This window comes from Podarcis cretensis (assembly GCF_951804945.1).
Source record: "Podarcis cretensis genome assembly, chromosome: 10".
Classification (NCBI taxonomy): Eukaryota; Metazoa; Chordata; class Lepidosauria; order Squamata; family Lacertidae; genus Podarcis; species Podarcis cretensis.
In genome coordinates, this window is record NC_137179.1 from 71807703 (window position 1) to 71830117 (window position 22415).

Genomic DNA, 22415 nt, shown 5'->3' on the forward strand with positions numbered 1-22415 from the left:
GAATTTAGGTTTCTTTTTACTCCATTCAGCACAGATCCAAAAGTCCAGTTAAATTGTAACAGTCCTTCCTTCTTTTCAAAAGCAAGCTTGTAGCAAATATAGACAACAGAAACAGAAACAAAGTCCTCTTTTTACGTCTTGACAGCTAGCTTGACAGCTGTCAAATTGTTCTATAGCTCATCAACGGGCTCTCACGGACCACTCCCGGATCCGGGGGGGGGGGGGTGGCACATCAATTCCCAAATTTAGTTCTTTTCCTGCAGGCTCCCCTGCTTCCAAATAAAATCTCTTGTAGTGTTAATCCGTAGAATTAAAGTCCTTTAAGAAAAAAGAAAGAAAAAACTCTCCACGACCTTAGTTGACAGGTTCTTTGCTTTAAATTGTTTACAGAAAGGGGAGGCGGACTTCCTGTTTGGACCTTCCCCGATTGTTCCGAATTTGAAAATATTTTTTTAAGAGTCCAATTTCCGTACTACTCACGGGTTGTTGTTTGAAATCCGAATGTCCACATAAAGAAGTCAGCGCTCTCCGGCAACGGCTGTGCGGCTTCACTCCGCAAAAATAGCAGTCGATTTGAAACACCGCGCCACTCACCCCGCGTCACTTCGGAGCCCCCAAAAAGGGGTTTCCGTGTGGAAAGGGTGTGAGCCTGGTGTGAGCCGAATCCCACGTTCCCAGGCTTCCTCCGCCTGGGATTTTTAGAGGGTCTCTGCCTTCGCCGCTGCGGCACGACCCGATTTTAGCGGAGCGGGTTCCTCTGGATCAGAGGAATTCCGCCATTGCCGATGGCGCTAACCCGGAAGTCCAACAGGCAAACTTCTTTACCTGCCTAACTGTTCCTTGTCCTCTTTTGTCAGGATCAAGTTACCATTGCATGTGGAGACATAAAAAGCAGCATTTTCTTTAAAATGAAAAAAGCAGCTTGAGAGGGGCCAGTTTAGGGAAAAGCATCAGTGTGAGGGCTGTTTTACCCTTTCTCTGCCTGCCACTTCACCATTCCTATCTACCCGCAACTGTTTCTCCCTCTCTGCGGTGCTGAACCCATTTTGTGAGGGCAGAGTATGGAAACAAACTGGAAATAGCTTGAGAGGGAGGAATCTCTTAGTGGAGAAGCAGGGCGTGGAGGGTGGGGGGCTTTTCCTGCTCATTCTCTACTTAAACCGCCCTCTTCCAACAGTGTTCTTTTAAAATAAGTAGTAGATTACAACTTTTACTTTCATGCATCTACTTGCAATGTTGATGAGCCTGCTATTCCAGGAGTCAGCAAGGTTTACCTCACCTGGGCCAGCTCACTCCTGTAGAGATCGCTCCGTGGGCCAGATGATGTGATTTCCGGCATCTGCACATGCACAGACGTGATTTCCGGCACCGCAGAAGCGAGTCCCCACTCCGCACTGCGCCAGTTAAGCGCAGCATGCGGGGACCCGACAAGTGTGTGGCTCAGTTTGGGGGTGGCTCGTGGGCTGTTTAAATGACCCCCGTGGGCGGCTTGTGGCCCATGGGCCGCAGGTTGCTGCCCCCTGTGCTGTTCTATGAGGTTTGGTCTCATTTGCACTTTCTCCTCCAGCTCCAGCAGTCATTGTTTCTTCAGAACTCTGTTGTGCACCCTGTTTCCCCCTCCCATAGGATAAATGTATGTGTTAGCTAAGTGTAAACTTGGAGACTGCAACTTGATATGTTGTCTGTGGTATGGTGCACTGCAGTTTATCATGTTCTTCAAAGTTCCTTCTCTCACTGGTGCCTTCTTCGCCTGTTTCTCTGTCTGTGCTATGCTTTTCCTCAAGTCTCACTTCCCAGCTGAAGTGAAGCTAGTGGGAAAGAGCTGTGAAATGCACTGGGGTGGGTGGAGAACCTTGACCTTGGGGGGTAACCAATGTGGTGCACTCCAGATGTTAATGGAGGACAACTCCCATCATCCCTGACCGTTGGCCATGTTGGCTGGGACTGGTGGGAGCTGTGTAGCCCAGCAAGATGTGGCGGCCATTGTTGCAAAACTTCCAGGTGTCTACTGGATCATGTGTGTGGCATTCTTAATGATGTGTGAATGACACAACTCTTCTCTTCTTCTCCCTCACCGTGCCACACACATTTTTGAAATCTTTCTTGATGTACCACCCAAGCATGGGATTCTTCTTAGAGCTCCCCAACACGTGGCAAACTTGAATAAAGCTAGCTATCCCCTTTCTTGACAGCAGTGTCGGGTTGTGTTCCTTATACCACAATCCCAAGCATGCTTACTAGGAACTAATTTCCACTGGGGGTCAGAAAAATTTACTCCCAAGTAGAGCTGTTTTGGAGGCTTAGGTCCACAGGTGCCCTTTCATGAACAGAAGGTCTCTTTCTGAAAGAAAGATCTAGAAATATGGTCGAACTTGAAGCTTTCCTTGTTAGGCCGAATTGCAGTGATTAAAATGAATGTATTGCCTAGAATGTTATTTTTGTTTCAGACATTACAAATTGTGGATAAACTAGACTGTTTCAAGAAGTGGCAGAAAGATATATCTAAATTTGTCTGGCAGGGCAAAAAGCCCAGAATAAAATTTAAGATACTTACTGATGCAAAAGAAAGAGGGGGGTTTGCCCTGCCGGACTTAAGACTGTACTATGAATCGGCAGCTTTCTGCTGGTTGAAAGATTGGCTACTTCTTGAGAATGCAGACATTCTGGATTTGGAAGGATTTGACAATAGGTTTGGTTGGCATGCATATATATGGTATGACAAGGTTAAAGTTCACAAGGGTTTCAAAAACCATATTGTTAGGAAAGCATTATACAATGTTTGGATTCAATATAAGGATTTGCTGGAAAACAAAACTCCTAGGTGGTTATCACCAATGGAGGCTAAGGAGGTGAAGAAACTTAATATGGAATCCAAATGGCCAAAATATTTTGAAATTTTAGAACAAGAAAGTGGCAAATTCAAATTACAGAGTTTTGACAAAATAAAGTCCAAGGTACGAGATTGGCTCCATTATTACCAAATAATGGAGACCTTTAAACAAGACAGGAAAATTGGCTTCCAGGTGGAGAAATCGAAATTAGAAACAGAATTGTTAGAACCCAATACTAAGAATTTATCAAGAATGTATAATCTGCTGCTGAGGTGGAATACAATAGATGAGACAGTCAAGCCAGCAATGATTAAATGGGCACAGGATATAGGCCATGACATTATGTTTGCTGACTGGGAACAGTTATGGACCACCGGCATTAAATTTACGGCATGTAATGCCCTAAGAGAAAATATTATGAAAATGATTTATAGGTGGTACATGACTCCAGTCAAGCTTGCGAAGATTTATCATCTGCCCAATAATAAATGTTGGAAATGTAATGAGACTGAAGGCACCTTCTTTCACCTTTGGTGGACCTGCCCAAAGATTAAAGCCTTTTGGGAAATGATTTATAATGAAATTAAGAAGGTACTTAAATGTACTTTTTATAAGAAACCAGAGGCATTTCTCTTGGGCATGGTCAGCCAATTGGTGTCAAGGAAGGATAAGATTTTTTTTATGTACGCCACTACAGCAGCAAGGATCCTTTTAGCAAAGTATTGGAAGACGCAAGAACTACCCACACTGGAAGAATGGCAGACAAAAGTGATTGATTTTATGGGATTGGCAGAAATGACTGGCAGAATCCGTGACCAAGAGAAAGAGACGGTGGAGGAAGATTGGAAGAAGTTTAAAGTATATCTTAAGAACTGTTACAAAATTGAGGAGTGTTAAAATGTCAAGGGGAAGGAAGATGCAGAATTACAGCTGAAATTGTTTGATGATTTAAGGGGAAATTGAGAAAGATAATAAGTTTAAATTGGCAAAAAGGGTTGCTGAAAAATTGTAAAATAAGGATGCAAAAAGGGTGAGGTACGAGGAAGCCCGAGAAAGGAGGCTTATGAAAATGAGGTTGAGAAATTATATTTGTGTGTTTGCCTGCATTTTGTTGATGTTTCTATGTTGTTTTGTTTTAAAATTGGAAAATTAATAAAAATTATTATATATAAAAAAAGGTCTATTTCTGACTTAGTGAAATATTGTGTGAGAAAAGACAAAAAGGACAGTGTGTCTATATACGTTTTTATTTACATAGTACTTTTGTCTGTATAATTCTAAGCACCATACCATGGGTTCCCTGGTGGTCTCCCATCTGGGCACCTCAGCAGACCTGCCAAGTGTCCCTATTTTCAAGAGACAGCCCCAGATTTACAGAAGCCATTGTGACACCTTCCTCTGCTGGCTCACTGGTCTCTGCTGGTCACCAGAGTGCTAAAAGACCTGGTGGGCTCCTATGGTTGGATCATTTCGTCTGTTTGAGAGAAAGGAGATGGAAATGTAAGTAGGATTTCTCTCAGCATCTGAATTCTGTGATGATAGTGAATTCCTCTTGAGCGTAGATGTGTGAATGTCAAAACCAGTTTAGGGACAAGAGAGTACTGTGAGCCACATTTCTCACATTTTGCTCTTTCTTTTCTAGGCTTTCAAGGCTGAGGAAAGTGTTATCCCGGTTGGGAAGGTGAAGATTTTGCCTCTCCTTGAGACCTCCCTCTCACCCACAACTCCCCCCTCTGCACCCCTCTTTCAGAGGACAGAAAAGGTAAAACCCTTCAGCATATAGATGTTGCTGTGATGGCTTGGGACTCGGACTCGGAACTAGAGGAGTCTCGGTCCGCACCAGATCCTCTGCCTCAGGTGGCATCTGAACCAAGTCTGGGGCCTGATTCTGAAGAGCCCCAGTCTGCACAGGTTCCCATGCAATGAACACCAGCTGGGCCGAGTCAGGGGCCTGAGCCTGCCCTGGCTCCAGATGCGGGGATGACCTTGTCTTCAGCTGGGTAATCACTTACAGCTGCTCCACTACCAGTTGGGTCAGGAGAGGCTGAGGTGGCCTCTGGGTCTAGTAACCCACCAATATCTCCCAAGTTGCAGAGACTCAGGTCTGAGAAAAGGAGAGACCTGATTACTCGCAGGAGGAGTGCTCGCCTTCAGGCGAAACAGGGAGGTGAGTCGCCGGGGGATCAGGACTAGCCGCTACTCCAATAAAGATAAAAGGCTCTCGGACCCTGCCCCAGGTTGCAGGAGCAACATTGCTGTATGCTAGATCCTGCACCTGTCCTTGCCTGGTTTCCTGCCTCGTGTCCTGCCTCGGTCCTGTCGGACTAACTCCCAGCAGAACCTTCGGATTCTGGACCAGTCTTGGACTGTGCTTCACGGGTTACCCCCGGGCCCAGCACGGTTGCTTCCATAGTCATATTAGTCCCTAAGGTTTCTTAGGAAAGGTCTCTCTGTAACTGTCTGAGGCTTATTTCGAGGTTCTGAAAAATAAAAATATCCCATGTAGCTCTTTGTTTCCCTATAGGCTCTGCATACCTCCTGCCAGAAGATGATGGCCCAGGAAAAAATGATGGCAATGTCTATTTCCAAATATATGTTCAGTGTATATAAGAAAGTCCCCCAATCAGTTCTAATTGCTAGCCTTCTCTTCTTTTCCATTTAGATGACATAACACTTGAAGACCTGGAGGGAGAGCAAGGACCCATTTTCTGTGAGCAGCAGGACAGCTCTCGAAGAAGATGGCAGAAGAGCTCCTCCATCAGAGGAGCTCAAGAAATGCCCAGGAAAACATGAAGGCGATGTCTATTTCCAAGGATATGTTCAGTGTATATAAGAAAGTCTCTAAAACACCTAGTCAAAGTCTTCCCTGCTAGGGTGAGAAGCACCGCGTTTCCAATATGCTAATTATTTCCAAACTTACATGTGTGCATTGAAACTAGCATATGCAAATCTGTCCCCCCATTTGGCCACCCTGATATCCTCTCTTCTTTCTCTTCCAATAAAAAATTCAGAAACAATTAGCCAGAGCCAAAGAATGGCAGTAGGGATGATAATTTAGGTAAACCACTTGCCTCTCATGTGATTCTTCATAGTAAAGGTTTGGGGTGAGGGGCCATGGAACTCCTTGGAACTTGTGGAAGGGCTGTACAGTGGTGCCCCGCAAGACGAACGCCTCGCAAGACGGAAAACCCGCTAGACGAAAGGGTTTTCCGTTTTGGAGGCGCTTCGCAAAACGAATTTCCCTATGGGCTTGCTTCGCAAGACGAAAATGTCTTGCGAGTTCCTGCGGGGTTTTCCCCCCCCCTTTCCTAAGCCCTAAGCCGCTTATCAGCTGATCCGCTAAAAGCCGCTAAACCGCTAATAGCGCTAATCCGCTAAGCTGTCAATGGGCTTGCTTCGCAAGACGAAAAAACCGCTATACGAAGAGCCTCACGGAACGGATTAATTTCGTCTTGCGAGGCACCACTGCACCTCGGTGGTAGGCGGTCTGACTGACATACAGAAAGCAGACTGATGGAGAAGGGATGGAGCAGTTGCCCCTTCTCAAATGGGCTGCAAGAGGAAGGATGCGCCCTCCAACCAGCATATAAACACAGCTCTCCACCTTTCACCTGCCAGCCACTGACAAGATAGTAAGACTTTTTGCAGGCTAGTATCTTTTGTGGGTTATTTTATGAAAAATCCTCTCATTTTCCTTTCATTAGAAGATTTTTCATAAAAGAAAATGCCCATCAAAGGAAAATGAAAGAAAGGGAAAAAACGGAAATCTGGGAAGAAATACAAAGAAATGAAAAAGAATTACATAATAAACCAGACAATGAAAACATTAAACAGAATATAAAAATCCTTCAAACACAATTCTCAATGGTAATAAATGAAGAGCTGGAATGGAAGATCAAATGGCTAAAATATAAACATTTTTAATTCGGAAATAAGCTGGGCAAACTCTTGGCCTGGCAACTAAAGAAAAAACGAGATGAAAGATTAATAAAATCAGAATGGATGATAAATGGTCTGATGATCCAAAGGAAATCAGTAGATGTTTTGCCAATTACTACAGAGTTATACAAAGAAGGCCCCGAAAAAAGTGAAAAAATTGCAGAATATTTGAAGAAGAATGGACTGCCTAAGATCTCAAAAGAGAAATCCAGGATATTAAACTCTCCCACTGCCCCTTTAGAGGTACAAGCAATTCAAAGAGCAAAAATATTATCAATTTGAAAATCTTAAAAACGATAAAAAGAAAGGATGTGCAACGGAGATTTCAAAATTTGAATCCGACCTGGTAAACTCTAAGACCAAAACTCTTTCTAAAACATACAGACTCCTCCTTGACTGGGAAGTCAAGGAAGAGGAGGTCAAATCAGCAATGATTAAATGGACTCAAGACTTGGGCCACAACATAAGCCATGAGCCAATGGGGACACCTATGGAAAGTTAATTGGAAATTTACAGCATGTTTTACGCTAAGGGAAAACCTCCAAAAGATGCTATATTTATGGTATTTAACCCCCTGTAAACATGCTGGAGATGCGGAGAACCAGGTGGAACTCTCTAGATGCTGAAGAAGACGCTTCGCCCCTCAGTGAATTTCCCTCAGGGCTGAAGGCTGCCCCGCAAACTCGGCAGGCGCGACTCGGCCGCTCATTTTTTGGCCCGCTGCCACCGACCAGAGGCTATCGAGCAGGCGACGGCGCCCTCGGTGACTGGGCTGCCGCGCGTGGGTTGTGAGGCGAGCTGCCCGTTAATGGAGGGGACGTGGGGCCCTTGGCGAGCTGAGGCGAGGCTCTCCTTCCCGCCCGCGCCCCACAGGCGGCCGTTGGCCAGAGAGCGCGCGCTGACCGCGTGACGGCCTGTCCGGGGGGCAGTGGGAGCCCGGTCGCTAGGCAACCGCCAAGCGGTCACTGCCGGGGTCCGGAGAGCGGCCGTTGGACGGGGCGCGTGTCCGGAGGGCCCCTCCCCCACCATGGAGGCGATTAAGACCTCGGCGGTGTTTCAGAGCGTGGACCCCTCGCTTAGGGCCTATTTCAAGAAACACTCCATACCCGACATCTATGAGGTAAAGGCCCCGCTGAAGGGTCGTTGGGTCACAGGGGCGGCGAACACGGGTGTGCGTGTGAATGGGGGTTTGCGAGGGGGACTGGCCCTCTGCCTCCTGCTCTGCTCTGAATTACTCGCTTCTGATTCCGTTATACGCTAGTGATACTCCCTGTCTCATCCCGTCTCTCTAATCCAGTGTTTCCCAACCTTGTGCCTCCAGCTGTTTTTGAACTACAACTCCCATCATCCCTGACTAGCAAGACCAGTGGCAAGGGATGATGGGAATTGTAGTCCAAAAACAGCTGGAGGCACAAGGTGAGTTTCGGTGCACACGTCGTCCAGGGACCCTTAAGAAGAACAAAGCTGGAACGAGAGACGAGGAACGAACCCGTGTCATAAAAATGTTTCCGTTGCAGAAAACTGGCAAGATATAGAATATATAGAGAATTTAGTTTCAGGGCAAGCACTGCAGTTCAGGAAATGTTCATTTGTCTTTTCACTAGGGTGTTGGGGGGGGTGGCATCATTTTAAACTGTAATCACGAGGGTAGAACAGCTAACTCAATTTATACTAAATCCTCTTTTAGGTCACAAAATCTGCCTGCCTGTTTGTTTATTACAGTATATAGCACACACACACACACCCTCTCACAGAGCTTCAGGTTGCATCATAAAGATACATCTAAAAGCAATATAAAACCACCATTAAAATATTACTATCAAAAGCTTTCAAGATAAAGGCTAGAACCCAAAACATATTTTTTATAGAGTAAGGCCCTTTGGGGCTTAGTTTTGGATCAGCATCCATAGGATTACACGGAAATGAGGCAAAATGAGCCGTCTTTTGAAAACCAGTTCAGTATAGTGTTTGCCTAAAGGATAGACCCATTGAAAAAGTAGTCCCATTGAAATCCACGGATTTATGTAGGGTGGATATCACCCTCTGATATTAAGCCTGCAATCCTAACACCACTTATCTGGGACTAAGCCCCATTTAATTCAGTAGGAATTACTTCTGAGTAGACATTATTAGAACTGTGTTGTAAGTTAGGTTTTAGAAAAGTGCTTATTCTCTGGCTTAAACTTTTCAAGGAAGCTCTTTCCTTAGTTCTTCTATAAGTGTCCCTCAACTGCCTTTCCATAATGCTTCAACCATATCATGTCATACTAATGCCTGGAGAAAATATAATCTCAAGGGGAGATAGGGAATTATGATAGACACTTGTCAATAATTGCTTTGCATTTTGATTATGCTTCCTTGGAGCATTGGAGTTTGGGAGCATTTTATGTGCATCTGCCCCCACAAAAGGGGTGTTTTGGGTAGATTTCAGATATTCATATTGAAATAAGATTCAGGTTAGACTGGAAGAAGTTCTTCAATTTCTGAATTCCTAAGTATTCCTAAGCCTTTTATTTTATTATATAAAAGGTACAATTCATATTCTGCCAAACAGTAGTAACTTTTCCTGGACAATTCTGAAAGATGTTCTCTAAGGTGTTAAGAGTAATATTGGGCACTAATTTGGACCAAGTCAAGTACCAATGAATTGTTGGGAAGATAGTATTTGTACATGTGATACAAGTAGGGATTTTTGTTATCACACCATGGACACGGTAGTGCTGGCAAATAAACTGGCATATATAGGCAGAATCTGGGAAGCCTAAAATAATTAATTTAATGCAAATGAAATTTGAAATTTGAGTCATATGGCTTGGGGCCGAAACAGGAAGATGTTAATGTTACATTCTGCTTTTAAATTGGAAATACCATGTATTTTTAATCCATCAGAAAAAAACAGCTTACTGTTTAGTTACTCTCTTGAAAAGCCTCTTCAGTGTTAAAATTGGAATACCAAGTGTGTGAACAGCCATATATTCTTATGAAAATAAAAGAATACAGTACAAACCCAAGTGGGGTAATCTTATTTGATACCCAATTATCTATTTGGGATTGAGTTCACCTGATGAGGGGTAGTCAGGGAGAGAATAGAGAGTGCAGTTTGATATATAGGCAGTAGGTGGCAGTTACAGACTTAGATGGCTACATCATTGTCAAACTTTAGCTTAAAGATGCTGGAATGGGGAACTGGAAAGTATAACTAAAGAGTTATGTGCTCTGATTGAATAAGAGATGCTCTCTTCCAAAGGTTGATAGGTGGATCTGTTATTTTGTCAGAATGGAAGTTTAGAGCCAAGTTGTAAGCTTGCTGTGTGTCTCCCCAGATGCTGACTAAGATGTGGAGTGCATAACACAGACACAATGCTCTCAACTCACCTTTCAGTTTTTGACCACATGATCTTGGACACAGTTAGTTGAGCACTTGACTGAGTTTTACTGTAGTTACGAGCTTGATGTTGTCCCTGTGGCAATGGGTAAAGATCAGGGATGGGGGCTTTCCCCAGCATTCCCTCACAGGCAACTTTCCAGCCATTAGTAGGTGAGGCCATGTGGATTTGGCCAGAGACAAAAGCAGGTAGCTCAATGGATGTGACTCTTACCTTTGGACAGAAGGCTACATTCCAGTCACACATCACAAGTTTCTACCCACACAATACTCCATAGTTGGTGCAGACAAGCAAGAGGCATTATCACATTTCAAGGACACATTCCAAACAGGCAAAAGCATTTGAGGCTGATGCAGAGCAGTGCTGGTGGGAGATGTGACTGGGGAAGAAACTAAAAGCTGGATAGTGGGGCCTGGAGTGCAGCATTTGGCCTCTCTCCAAGAAGAGAGCCTCCTAGCATTTAAAATCTCACCACTACTGTAGCTACTCTCCTTTTACAAGCTTGTGATTTTGCATTGGATTCCTCATACTGGCTCTAAATTAAAAAAAAAAAGCTTAACATTTCATAAAATGAAAAATATACCTTTCTTTGGTAACTGAAATGTTCAGTTTGTGAGAAAGGGTATATGCTAAATGTTGGTTTTTTGAAATGTATTTTTTGTAACTGGTTAAAAATAAAAATAAAGAAGAATTCCCAGAATGCTTAGATTCAGGTTTTGGGACAAATACTCTTGGTGAAAGAGCCCCAGTAGAGATTTATAATTACAAAACATGCAGCAAAATAAAATGTACAAATATATGCTGCTTGACCTTTTAACCTATTATTATTATTATTTCCCCTTCTAATTTCCTTGCCCTTAGCTGTCAAAGAGACTACAGGTTTGGTAAATTAAAATTGGTTTACTTACAAACTCTTTAAAGGTCAAATATATGTGTTTTTCCAAAGAGCAGCAAGGAAACACATGGTACAATTTAGTTTCAAAATTGCTAAATGTTTCTAAATTATTTGATAGAAACACAGATATGGCTTGCTTACCGTAAGTCATGTGGTCTGGGCTTGAAGTGATCAGCCCAGGTGCCCTGTCTGGTTGGATTCACATGTTGGAAGAGAATGAACAAAGGCTTTGCTAACCTTTTCTGCCAGTGGGACCTAGCTAAGCCTGGGAGGACTGTTTACTCCATGGCCTCAACCATTAACTAGAGCTAAGCATGCTGGTTATTTGAGGCTGATATTGATCCCACAAAAAGGACATGTCCAGTAAAAATCAAGTTATGATTAAAGAACCCAATTTACAGACTAGCTTTTATAAATCAGTGAAGCAGGCATCTGAGGATCATGGAGCTGCATGTTAGTTGAAATCATAGTGTAACTGGTTTAGTTTGTATGATAGCTTTGATGAGAGGAGCCGGATGAGGGAACTATTCTGAAGAAAGCAACTGTAAAATAAAGACGTTTCCATTTATTTACCAAAATGAAACGACGTGGAAAAATATTGTCTATTCAATTTAAATAGGGACAAAATATTTTTATATCATTTTACTTTTATTTTATTTTATTTACAGTCTTTATTTTATTTTATTTGTACCCCACCAATCTGATTGGGTTGCCCCAGCCACTCATAATGATTTCAGAAGAATGTATAAAGGTAATAATATTTAAAAGTTTGTCTTATACTTTTATACAAGTGTATTTGTTATATTTATTACAATTCCAAATGTGGATTTTTCATTGCAGGCCCTGTTGTGTGGTCTGCTAGCTATGCGTCCAGATGATCCACTCAGGTTTTTAGAAGAAAAGCTCAAAGAAGTAATGGAAAAAGGTCTATATAGTATTTTATGGTATGTATGATATTTTGTCTGTGTAGACTATAAATAGTGTGGCAAGATGTAGAATACTGAAATATGGGGAAATGTTATTTAGGGTTCAATCCTGAAGTGAGTGGGAATACAAAAAAGTTCTACAGCTTTATCCTACTCCACTGCAGAGATGAAGTGAAGGCGGAGGAATGCTTTTCTGTTCTTTCTGTTTTGTGTTAATGTTTTTCTTACATTTTTCACTCTAATTGAAAACAAGTCCTTGAGTTTGGGGTCGGAGGAACCCGGGAAAAGTAGTTCTGGTTAACTTCAGCATCCATGGTGAGACCACCTCTAGTTCTACTTCAAATCTCATTACTTCCATGACAACCATAAGACAGTCTCAAGTTGCCAGTGCTCCCAACATACAAGACAGAACATATGTCATTGTTCTATATGGTGAGATGGTTGTCTGAATGTAGGGGGCATCTCTGTGACCATCATTGTCATGATCGGATCACTTCTAGGTAAGGTTTAGAATTTTGGCATCTACTTCCCCCGTGAAGTGTTCTTGACCCGCTGGTTTAAGCATAATTTCCATGTAGATGGGATCTTGTGGGTGCCAGGGAAGGCCCCTCCAGGGACACATTTTATTTCTGAATTTTCTGCTTAGAAATGCAAATTAAGTAGTATATAGATGTCTTAAAAATAGTAACTAAAATAAATGTACACTTTGAGTCACTACGTTCGCAGCCCATGTGTTAAAGTCTGAGATAAGATGAAAGAAACCAGATAGGGAAAATAGCAATGATGAACTGTGGTTCAATTTCTGAATTGTTTCAGTTTTTAATTGGTTTTGTGCCAAGCAACAAAAGCGATAATTTAAAAGTTATTTCTGCAAGTTATTCTTGGAGGGTGCTTGAATGTGTTTCAGAATTGCTCAGAAATGAGCAATATTTGGAATGGTTCTGTCCAATTTGCTTCATTCCTCCTCCCCCCGGCAATGATATGCAGACAGAGGCTTTACATCTTATCTATACGAAAAACTTTTTTCCACATTACCATAGAAGAATTAGAATTGTCAAAACAATGGACTGTTTAAAATATATCAGCAGTAAAGTTGGATTTTTTGAAAACAGTGTTTCCCATGGTGTAGTAACATTTATTGTTTTTATTTCATTCTATAAATATTTAACAGTGGCTGCATTCATGTGTAATGATATGCCAGACTTTCTGGCTTATTGCAGTTTATTAGGAATAAGCAGTGTGCTGGTGACTGCTGCCTGTTCGTTGCTCCTCTGGCAAGAGTCCAAGCAAACAAACCAGGAAGCATCATTATTTGTTGCTCCAGGGCTTCAGGCTGGTTAGGATGTAACAGAAGACCAAAGCTTTTAGGTTTGTCTATCCCACTCACACCAAGGGTGGTATGCACCAGCATTCCGCTTATTCCTGATAAACAGCAAAAGTTTGGCCTATAATTACATACAAATGTGACCAGTGTCTCTGAACACAACATTAAGTGTTAGTTACCTCAACAATTGTTTTGGGCACTTCGAAACACACACTTTTAGGTTAGGATTCAGTCACATACTAGCAGAATCAGGTTGCACAAAATTGATTGGGTTTAGTTGCACAACAAATCTGCTTCCCCTTTCCCCCCATTCAAACTGTTTACAAGGAAAATGACATGGGGAAATGCACTGGAAAGTGTGGGATAACATCATCTAGTCTCCCTGCAAACAAATCAGAGTGAATGCTCAATAAACAGATCATCTGGAAATCACCTTTAAAACTATGGTTCACTAATATAATTTAATAGTGGTGCTATTAGTGTTAACGGAAAATGGAAACTGTTATGTAATCATGTGATGCATACAAAAAGTAATATTATTATACCCCCCACCAGGGACACGTGTATTGATCCAGACCTAAGTCTTAGACTAAAAGCAATTTCAGATACATATTTACATACCCTTTTGGGACTGGATGATGATCAATTGGTAAGTATTTCTAAACCTTTTTGGCTAACTCTGAGTGGAGTAAGAACAGTTGCTATCCTCAAATGTATTTTACAAAGAATTATACTTTTTTTGGATCCATACTCTGCTTTGTCTGAAAGTATTGAGAAAAAAAAGATCCCTACTCCCAAAGACCTCGTAATATAAAGCATCAGTCCTTAACACTGCTACTCTGTACCCATTAAACTCAGAGGGACATCTGGATAAACATGATTAAGATTGTGCTGCCAGAAAATGTGGCATAAGGAAATAATTTAATAAAATTTCAAGTTAAATCTTGCAGTTGGTCCTCCAGATTGTTGGCATCCTTTTCATTTTAGGTTCTGAAAATGGATTGTGCAATTGGAACAGTAAAGCTAAAGGACCCCTGGACGGTTAAGTCCAGTCAAACCTGACTATGGGGCGCAGCGCTCATCTTTCTTCAGGCTGAGGAGCCAACGTTTGTCGGCAGAGAGCTTTCTGGGTCATGTGGCCAGTATGGTTCCCCTGATGGGCAAAAATGTGCCACCAATAATTTGGGCTTTCCGGTCCTCTTTTGGTGCCTCATATGGACCTTTTGAGCACATCAGTATTGTGGAGGGCAGTTTAACCCTTTCATAATCTCAACTAGCAGAAAGTGATTGGAGGGGAAAGCATGCCCAAAAGAGAGTAGAGGCAGGTGGCTTTTATTTTTTGTTTTTGTAAAACAATCATGGGCAGACATCAGACTTTTGGGTTCAACCTAGTTATTTTACTATAACTCTGAGATCCATCAACTAGAGCAAAGTGCAAAATAGCGGCAGGAAAGAGGGCAGCATACTTTGTACTAAAAGGCAGGATGTTTCTGAGCAAGCCCATTCTCAGCTTAGTCCAGGATTTTATTTTCTATACCAAAGCTAACTTCAATGTCCTGTCACACAAAAATCTGTTTCTGTTCCACCCCACTCCACCCCAAAGCTTTTTTCATCTCAACCACCTAATTTAGAGGAGGGAAGCCTTTTTGTGTGTGTCTATAGTTATGTAGTTGGGATGCGGGTGGCGCTGTGGGTTAAACCACAGAGCCTAGGACTTGCTGATCAGACAGTCATGGGCTCGAATCCCCATGACGGGGTGAGCTCCCATTGCTTAGTCCCTGCTCCTGCCAACCTAGCAGTTCGAAAGCACGTAAAAGTGCAGCGGGAAGGTAAACGGCGTTTCCGTGCGCTGCTCTGGTTCGCCAGAAGCAGCTTAGTGATGCTGGCCACATGACCCGGAAGCTGTATACTGGATCCCTTGGCCAATAAAGTGAGATGAGCGCCGCAACCCCAGAGTCGGCCACGACTGGACCTAATGGTCAGGGGTCCCTTTACCTTTACCTTTACCTTTATAGTTAAGCAATTTGGAGTCTGAATCCTTGCTGATCTACTGCAAGTTACCCAAGAGATCTACCAGTAGATCTTGATCTGCCCACCCTGGTGTAAAAGGACTAGAAGTAACTGCAGCAGTGGTTATTACTGCTATTACAAATGCATAGGCTCATGAGTATTGTACTTACTTCCTCAAACAATGAACTGCTTTAACAATGGCTGAATTTCCTTTTACTTCACAATCTAAACTATTTCAGTTGCATTGGTTGCCGAATCAACCCTGGCGATCAATGGGGTGACAGATGTCGCAGCCAGATCGCCCTCACATCGCTTGACTGGCACCCGGTTAGCGGTACACACTCAACTCATGTAGGTTTAAATGCCACAGCTCAAGTAAGAGGCATTAAATGGTCTATGAAACAGGCCCAAAAATATGCAGAATTCTTCCAGAGGAATATCTCCGAATCCCTTATTGTTTCATTGGCGGAGTTGTCTGAACCAAATAAGATACTGGAGTGGTTCTCCCACTTCTCTGCAGATTTAACTAGCTTCTTTACGATGCCGGCTCACCTGGTTAACCGAGACCAACCAAGGTTCGGTGCACCTTGGTTTGATGCCAAATGTAAGCAAGCTAGACTCTCTCTCTGTTGTATCTACAACAGATATAAATCTTCTGGAGCTGAAACTCTCCCCCCAGAGTACTTGCAGGCCAAAATTGCTTACAAACAGGCACAGAAGTCAGCCAAGCACGAGTGGCAGCTAAGACGCTGGCAAGCGCTGATTGCTGCCTCTAAGCCTCGCAGCTCTCGCAGTTTTTGGAATTTAATCAACAAAAGATCGAGGAAATACCCATTGACGGTTATCCCAGCCCCGACATGGGAACAATTTCTAAGAAAATATTTCTCCCAGACAGATATCTGCAACACTCAATCTGATACTCTTTCAAGTCACTTGCCCATATGGCCAGATACTGACCCGGAGGAAATAGTAGATTTAATTGCTAAACTGAAAACTGATAAAGCCCCAGGGCCCGATCTGATCTCGGCGGAAGCTATTAAACAACACCCAACATGGTGGGCTAAAATTCTTGCAAAAATCTTCGATGCAATCAATGCCACGGGCCAGATACCTAGATCATGGAAGGAGTCCATCATAATTCCTATATATAAAAAAGGACCACCAGAGGACCCAGGAAACTATCGTAACATCAGTTTATTATCAATCATCGGGAAAATCTATACTCGCTTCCTGCTAAGCAGACTAACCCAATGGGCCGAAGATTCTAATCTGATAGGCCATGAACAGATCGGGTTTAGACCAAATCGTGCTTCTATTGACCATGCTATAATTCTATATCATTTGGCGCGGAAGTATTCTTCCCCTACTCATGGTCTTCTATGTGCCGCTTTTATAGACCTGAAGGCGGCTTTTGACAGTATCTCCAGAGAGCTGTTATGGGAAAAACTGGCAAAGTGGGGCATAGATAAAAGGCTGTTGTGGCTTATGATTAAATTACATGAAGGGACGGCCGCTAGGGTGAGGTTAACACCTGAGGGCGATCTCACAAACTCTGTACCAATAAATAAGGGGGTACGACAAGGGTGCATCCTTGCCCCCTATCTTTTTAACCTCTATATTAGTGACATGAGAACGCCCCTAGCCGAGGCCCAAACCTCCATTCATGCACCCAGGCTTGCAGACTATCGCTGCCCCTTATTATTGTACGCTGACGATGCGGTGATCCTCTCTTATTCTCAAATCGGTTTGAGGAGGGACCTTAAGATTTTTGCATTATACTGCCAAACAAATTTACTTACTATTAACCATTCCAAATCTAAAGTCCTAATTTTTTCCAGGAGTTGTAAACTGTATAGATGGGAACTCGAGGGGAAGCCAATTGAACAAGTTTACAAATTTCAATATCTAGGAATTTACTTTCAGTATAATACGGGATGGAAAGCGCATATCACATATTTACAAAATAAGGTTAAAGCCCTTATCTATGCTCTATTACGCTTCTTCTTTACTGAGGGGGCTATGCATGTTCCATCCGCCTTAAAAGTTTATAGTGCGAAAGTGGTTGCAACTATGGCCTATGCGGTCCCTTTATGGGGCGCCTTTGTAAACCTCTTGCCTCTGGTGACATTGCAAAATCTTTTTCTAAGACGCCTTTTGAAACTACCCTCCTGTGTAAGCAACTCTGCCATTCGCCTAGAACTTAAGATCCCCTCCCTAGAGATTCTGATGTGGAGACATGCCTTTAATTATTGGCTGTCCCTTTGGCATAAATTGACAAACTACCATCTTATTCAGTGCCTTTGGAGAGATGAATTCACCAACCCATGGGCAACAAAAATCCATTCCAAACTGTTGTCTTATGGAATCTCTCCTTCCGATATACTTAATTTAGATCTAATTACAGCTAAAAAGGTCATCAAACAAAGATTGGAGGAGGTAGATTTGCAACAAAATCTTACTACAGGTGGAGGTACATGTTCCCCGATAAATCAGGGCATTACATCTATGTCCCAGATACCTCGATATCTGTCTACTTTATCGGCTGCGTCGCATAGATTCGCATTTGTTAGAGCCAGATTTAATGTGTTCCCCTCAAATGTTCTGAGCAATAGATTTTCTAATGGTAAAACCTCAGTTTTATGCGCATGTGACAACAAATCAATAGAATCCCTCTATCATATCTTGTTTAATTGCCCCTTATACATTGTTCCCCGATCAAGGATCCTGAGTTCAATCATTCTGGAAATTGCTGCTAAACCACCTGAATTACATCTAGCTTATCTACTCCAGGACATTGACTCTTATAGAACATTACAGGTTGCTAGATTCCTGATTTCAGTTCTTTCATATAAAAGACTTCATGGAATGCTGCATGACTATTAAAAATCCAGTAAACTCTATGCACCGTCTTGATCTTCAAGGCCATAACACGGTACATTTAGAGATTGTAAATAATGTGAAAGAGATTATGCGTTGAAATATTTTAGTAGATATTTTAGATTGTAACTTTTTAGATTGTATCTATTGATTTGTTTTACCTTGTGGGCTTATAGCCGAATAAAGTATTATCTATCTATCTTGCATTGGTTGCATTATTGTTTGATTTCATGCAATCAGAATATTGTAACAGCTGACGATGGAAGTGAAGTTAATTATAATTATCTGGAGGGGGCCGAATCTAGTGTTCAGTCTCTTAACATAACTGTCAACAAATGCACAATTACATTTTACAATTAATTATATGACAATACAAACATAGAAAGTTTTATTTGTGTACATATTCTCCATTTTGATGCAATTTTATTTATGCATTTACATTTTAGATGACTGAGGATTTATGTGATAAAGCATGGGACTTTTATAGCATTAACTTAAAGAGAATGTGCTTTGAGTAAGTATTTGGTTAGCCTTTAGCATATAAAAACATTATGTGTACTTCATTTCCAATTCAACATATCACATACTAAATAGGCTATTTAGTGCAGAATCACATATTGGGTAGTCATGGCATTTTAAGAAAAATGTTAGAAAAAATATATTGTTCCTTCGATTTGCTCCTTACATTTTGTTTGAATTAATATATATATATTGATGTATATATTCCCCATATACTTCCTATGAAATTACATTTTTCCATTTTCTTTCATTCAGGTAAAAACTTCATTAATATATTGTTTATTGTGGCTTAATAATTGCAGTGCCTGGATAGAGTATTGTTCTATGAGGAAAATTTCTAGGGAAATTTTTCAGAGAAAGATGGCTTTTGCAAAACACTTCTATGAACAAAAACAATTAAAATTAAAGTTACAGCAGTGGACAGATTGGGTGAAGTTTCGCCATGAACAACACAAAAGTAAGTCTAGCACTAACAGGTGGCCAATTTGGTTACAACTATTTACTATCTCATAGATCACAATAGGTGCTGCTTGGGCCTCTTGAACAGTACCATTAGATGTATTTTCAAAATGTGAGATTCATTTTGACAGTGGAATTTGACTCACTATAATTGGTTTTATTTGACTGCTACAAAGCCCCAAAAGCATATTTCATTTTTATTCATTACAGCTTGCCCAGGGTCATTCAAAAATGTATTAGTATAATTCTCTCCCTCCCCCCAATGGTTCTTATATCTACTTCACTAGGCTGAAAAACCTTCTGTTATTTTACCTTAAAGATATAGCTGTTTTACTAGTAACTGTTTACTTATTCTACATTGTATATCAGGCAACGGTTAAAGATGAGATTTCTATCAAATGACATCAGTTTTTATATTTTATATTGTATAGATATGTATATGTGTGTGTGTGTGTTCCACACACACACAAACAGTCAGCATATGCAACAGAACATGTCTCCAAGCATCTTCACCAATATGATAAATATGATAAAACATTGGTTGAGTGAGAATACCACTGATATAAACCCTTCTTTCATATCTACGTGTATGAGTAGGCAAATTACAGTACCGTAAATCTGAATCCATTTTGTTAAAAAAGAAGGAAATAATACCCAATTTTTCATCAATTTCCTTTGAGGCCTGGTTCAGAAGATCAAATTACTGTATTTTTCGCTCCATTAGACGCGCCAGACCATAAGGCGCACCTAGTTTTTGGAAGAGGAAAACAAGGAAAAAATATTCTGAATCCCATAAGCCAGAACAGCAAGTGGGATCGCTGTGCAGCGATCCCGCTTGCTGTCCTGGCTTATGGGATAGCCGCGCGAGTCTCTCCCGGGCAGCAGGATGAAGGCTCCCACTGCCCAGGAGAGGCTGCTCGCGGCTAAGCAAGAAGCCAGGACAGCCAGAGGGATTGCAGTGCAGTGATCCCGCTGGCTGTCCTGACTTATAGGATAGCTGCGCGCAGCCCCTCCTGGGCAAGGGGAGCCTTCATCCCCTGCCCGGGAGAGGCTGCGCGTGGCTAAGGCTCCCCTAAGAGCCGCGCTCCCTTTAAAGAGCACACGGAGTGTGTGCGGTTCTTGGGGGCTTTCCCCCAAGGAGGGCAGCTCTTCTCCCTCCTCGGGGAAAAGCCCCAAAGAGCCGCACATATGCTCCATGCGGCTCATTAAAGGGAGTGCTGAGCAGAGCCTCCTGCCTGCATTCGCTCCATAAGACACACACACATTTCCCCTTAATTTTTAGGAGGGGAAAAATGCGTCTTACAGAGCAAAAAATACAGTAGCCATCTTTATTATGGTTAGTTAAAACAGGCCAGGATAAAACTGTGGTTTGCTCAGGGTCCCTAATGGCATGCCTGTGGCACCATAGTGCCCTTGGACACCTCTTTGTAAATGCCAAGGCCCCACTACTATTCTTTTTTTAAAAAATGTGTTTATTTGACTGTTTATTTGTTGGGGGGTTGCCTGCTTTTGGGGGAGGCGTGGCCTGCTTATTTTGGGTTTCATTTATTTGTTTTTGAGTATATTTATGTCTTTTACCTGGTTATTTGTGAGTAGATGGGTTCTGAACATCACCAGTTTTCTTGTCAATGAAACTGATATTTTAGAATTCCCACAACAGCCCCCAAACTCAAAAAGTTTAGAGACTGCTGGTTCAGATCACTATCTGAACCAGCTTTGAGAGTCAACCAACTTCCTTGCTTCAGTCAAAAGGTAATGGAAATTACTGCTTGTTAATAAAGTTCCTGCTTTTCCATTTATGTTGTTTATCCAGCAGCAGCAAGGAGGCTTGGGAGAATCTTTGATTTCTCTTTACAGATGATTGTCTTAAAGGCTTGGCGAAAACAGACTGGCTTTACTAAAAAGGCTAAAAAATACAGTGAGGTATGTTTTCTATGATGTTTTGATTACCTCTGTGCTCTTCCAATACATGTTATAGAAATTCATTTTTGTTGTTGTTGTTTAGTCATGTCTGACTCTTTGTGACCCCATGGCCCAGAGCACGTCAGGCACTCCTGTCTTCCACTGCCTCCCATAGCTTGGTCAAACTCATGTTCGTAGCTTCGAGAACACTGTCCAACTATCACGTCCTCTGTCGTCCCCTTCTCCTTGTGCCCTCCATCTTTCTCAACAACAGGGTCTTTTCCAGGGAGTCTTCTCATGAGGTGGCCAAAGTATTGGAGCCTCAGCTTCAGGACCTGTCCCTCCAGTGAGCACTCAGGGCTGATTTCCTTAAGAATGGATAGGTTTGATCTTCTTGCAGTCCATGGGACTCTCAAGAGTCTCCTCCAGCACCATAATTCAAAAACATCAATTCTCCAGCAATCAGCCTTCTTTGTGGTCCAGCTCTCACTTCCATACATCACTACAGTGGACACTCAGGTTGCGAATGTGATCTGTGCGGGATATACATTCGCAACTCGCAGCATTCGCAACTTGCAGCAGTGCGTCTGTGCATGCGCAGGTTGTGATTCGGCACTTCTGCGCATGTGCAAAGCGCGATTTAGCACTTCTGTGCATGTGCGACCACCGAAACCTGGAAGTAACCAGTTCCGGTACTTTGGGGTTTCAGTAGGTCTGTAACCCGAAAAAACGCAACCTGAAGTTTCTGTAACCCAGGGTATACTGTACTGGGAAAACCATAGCTTTAACTGTACGGACCTTAGCCAGCAAGATGATGTCTCTGCTTTTTAAGATGCTGTCTAGGTCTGTCATTGCTTTTCTCCCAAGAAGCAGACGTCTTTTAATTTCGTCACTTCTGTCACCATCTGCAGTGATCATGGAACCCAATAAAGTAAAATCTCTCACTGCCTCCATTTCTTCCCCTTCTATTTACTACATTTTGCCAGCTGCTCTGATCTGAGTGGGTATGCACAGTGCAAAGTGTGTAATTAAAAATGCAAGTGAGCAAATACTGATTCATTTCCATAGAAACTATGTGCTTCATGACTGCCCAGTAGTCCATAGATTAGGAGATTAACAGGTTCAGCACAGATGGGGCAGTTTACACAGAAAAAAAATGGCCACCATGATATCTCATTCTGAAACCACATTGTTTTGCTATAAGACCGTGCAGCAGGGTTTACTACTCTTCGGTTCTGTACTAGTCTACAAAACTGGAAGGGTGGAAGATTTAATTTGTCTTAAAAAGTTGGTTAATCCTAACCCTTCACAGTTTCAAAGTTGTAAATAAAAATAGTTTGGGTTTGC

At 42.2% G+C, this 22415-nt stretch overlaps 1 protein-coding gene and 1 long non-coding RNA gene across 4 annotated transcripts in view; both read left to right on the plus strand.

Moving 5' to 3' along the window:
• The first annotated feature begins 1864 nt into the window (after window positions 1-1864).
• Window positions 1865-5848, plus strand: LOC307226076. Of its 2 annotated transcripts, XR_013843316.1 has the most exons (3): window positions 1865-2333; window positions 4010-4998; window positions 5356-5848. It is a non-coding gene; the product is annotated as an uncharacterized lncRNA (long non-coding RNA). The 2 variants fall into 2 exon arrangements; XR_013843315.1 differs by having other exon boundaries at window positions 4010-5848.
• Window positions 5849-7666: 1818 nt separating this feature from the next.
• Window positions 7667-22415, plus strand: part of FBXL13 (F-box and leucine rich repeat protein 13) — an 80114-nt gene continuing 65365 nt past the window's right edge. The window contains exons 1-6 of one of the 2 annotated variants that reach the window (XM_079993616.1): window positions 7667-7890; window positions 11892-11995; window positions 13857-13950; window positions 18635-18702; window positions 19010-19164; window positions 20980-21089. In XM_079993616.1, coding sequence (XP_079849742.1) covers window positions 7798-7890; window positions 11892-11995; window positions 13857-13950; window positions 18635-18702; window positions 19010-19164; window positions 20980-21089 — 624 coding nt within the window. In that variant the 5' untranslated portion in view covers window positions 7667-7797. The remainder of the gene's footprint in view (window positions 7891-11891; window positions 11996-13856; window positions 13951-18634; window positions 18703-19009; window positions 19165-20979; window positions 21090-22415) is intronic. The other variant, XM_079993615.1, reaches the window with a different exon arrangement.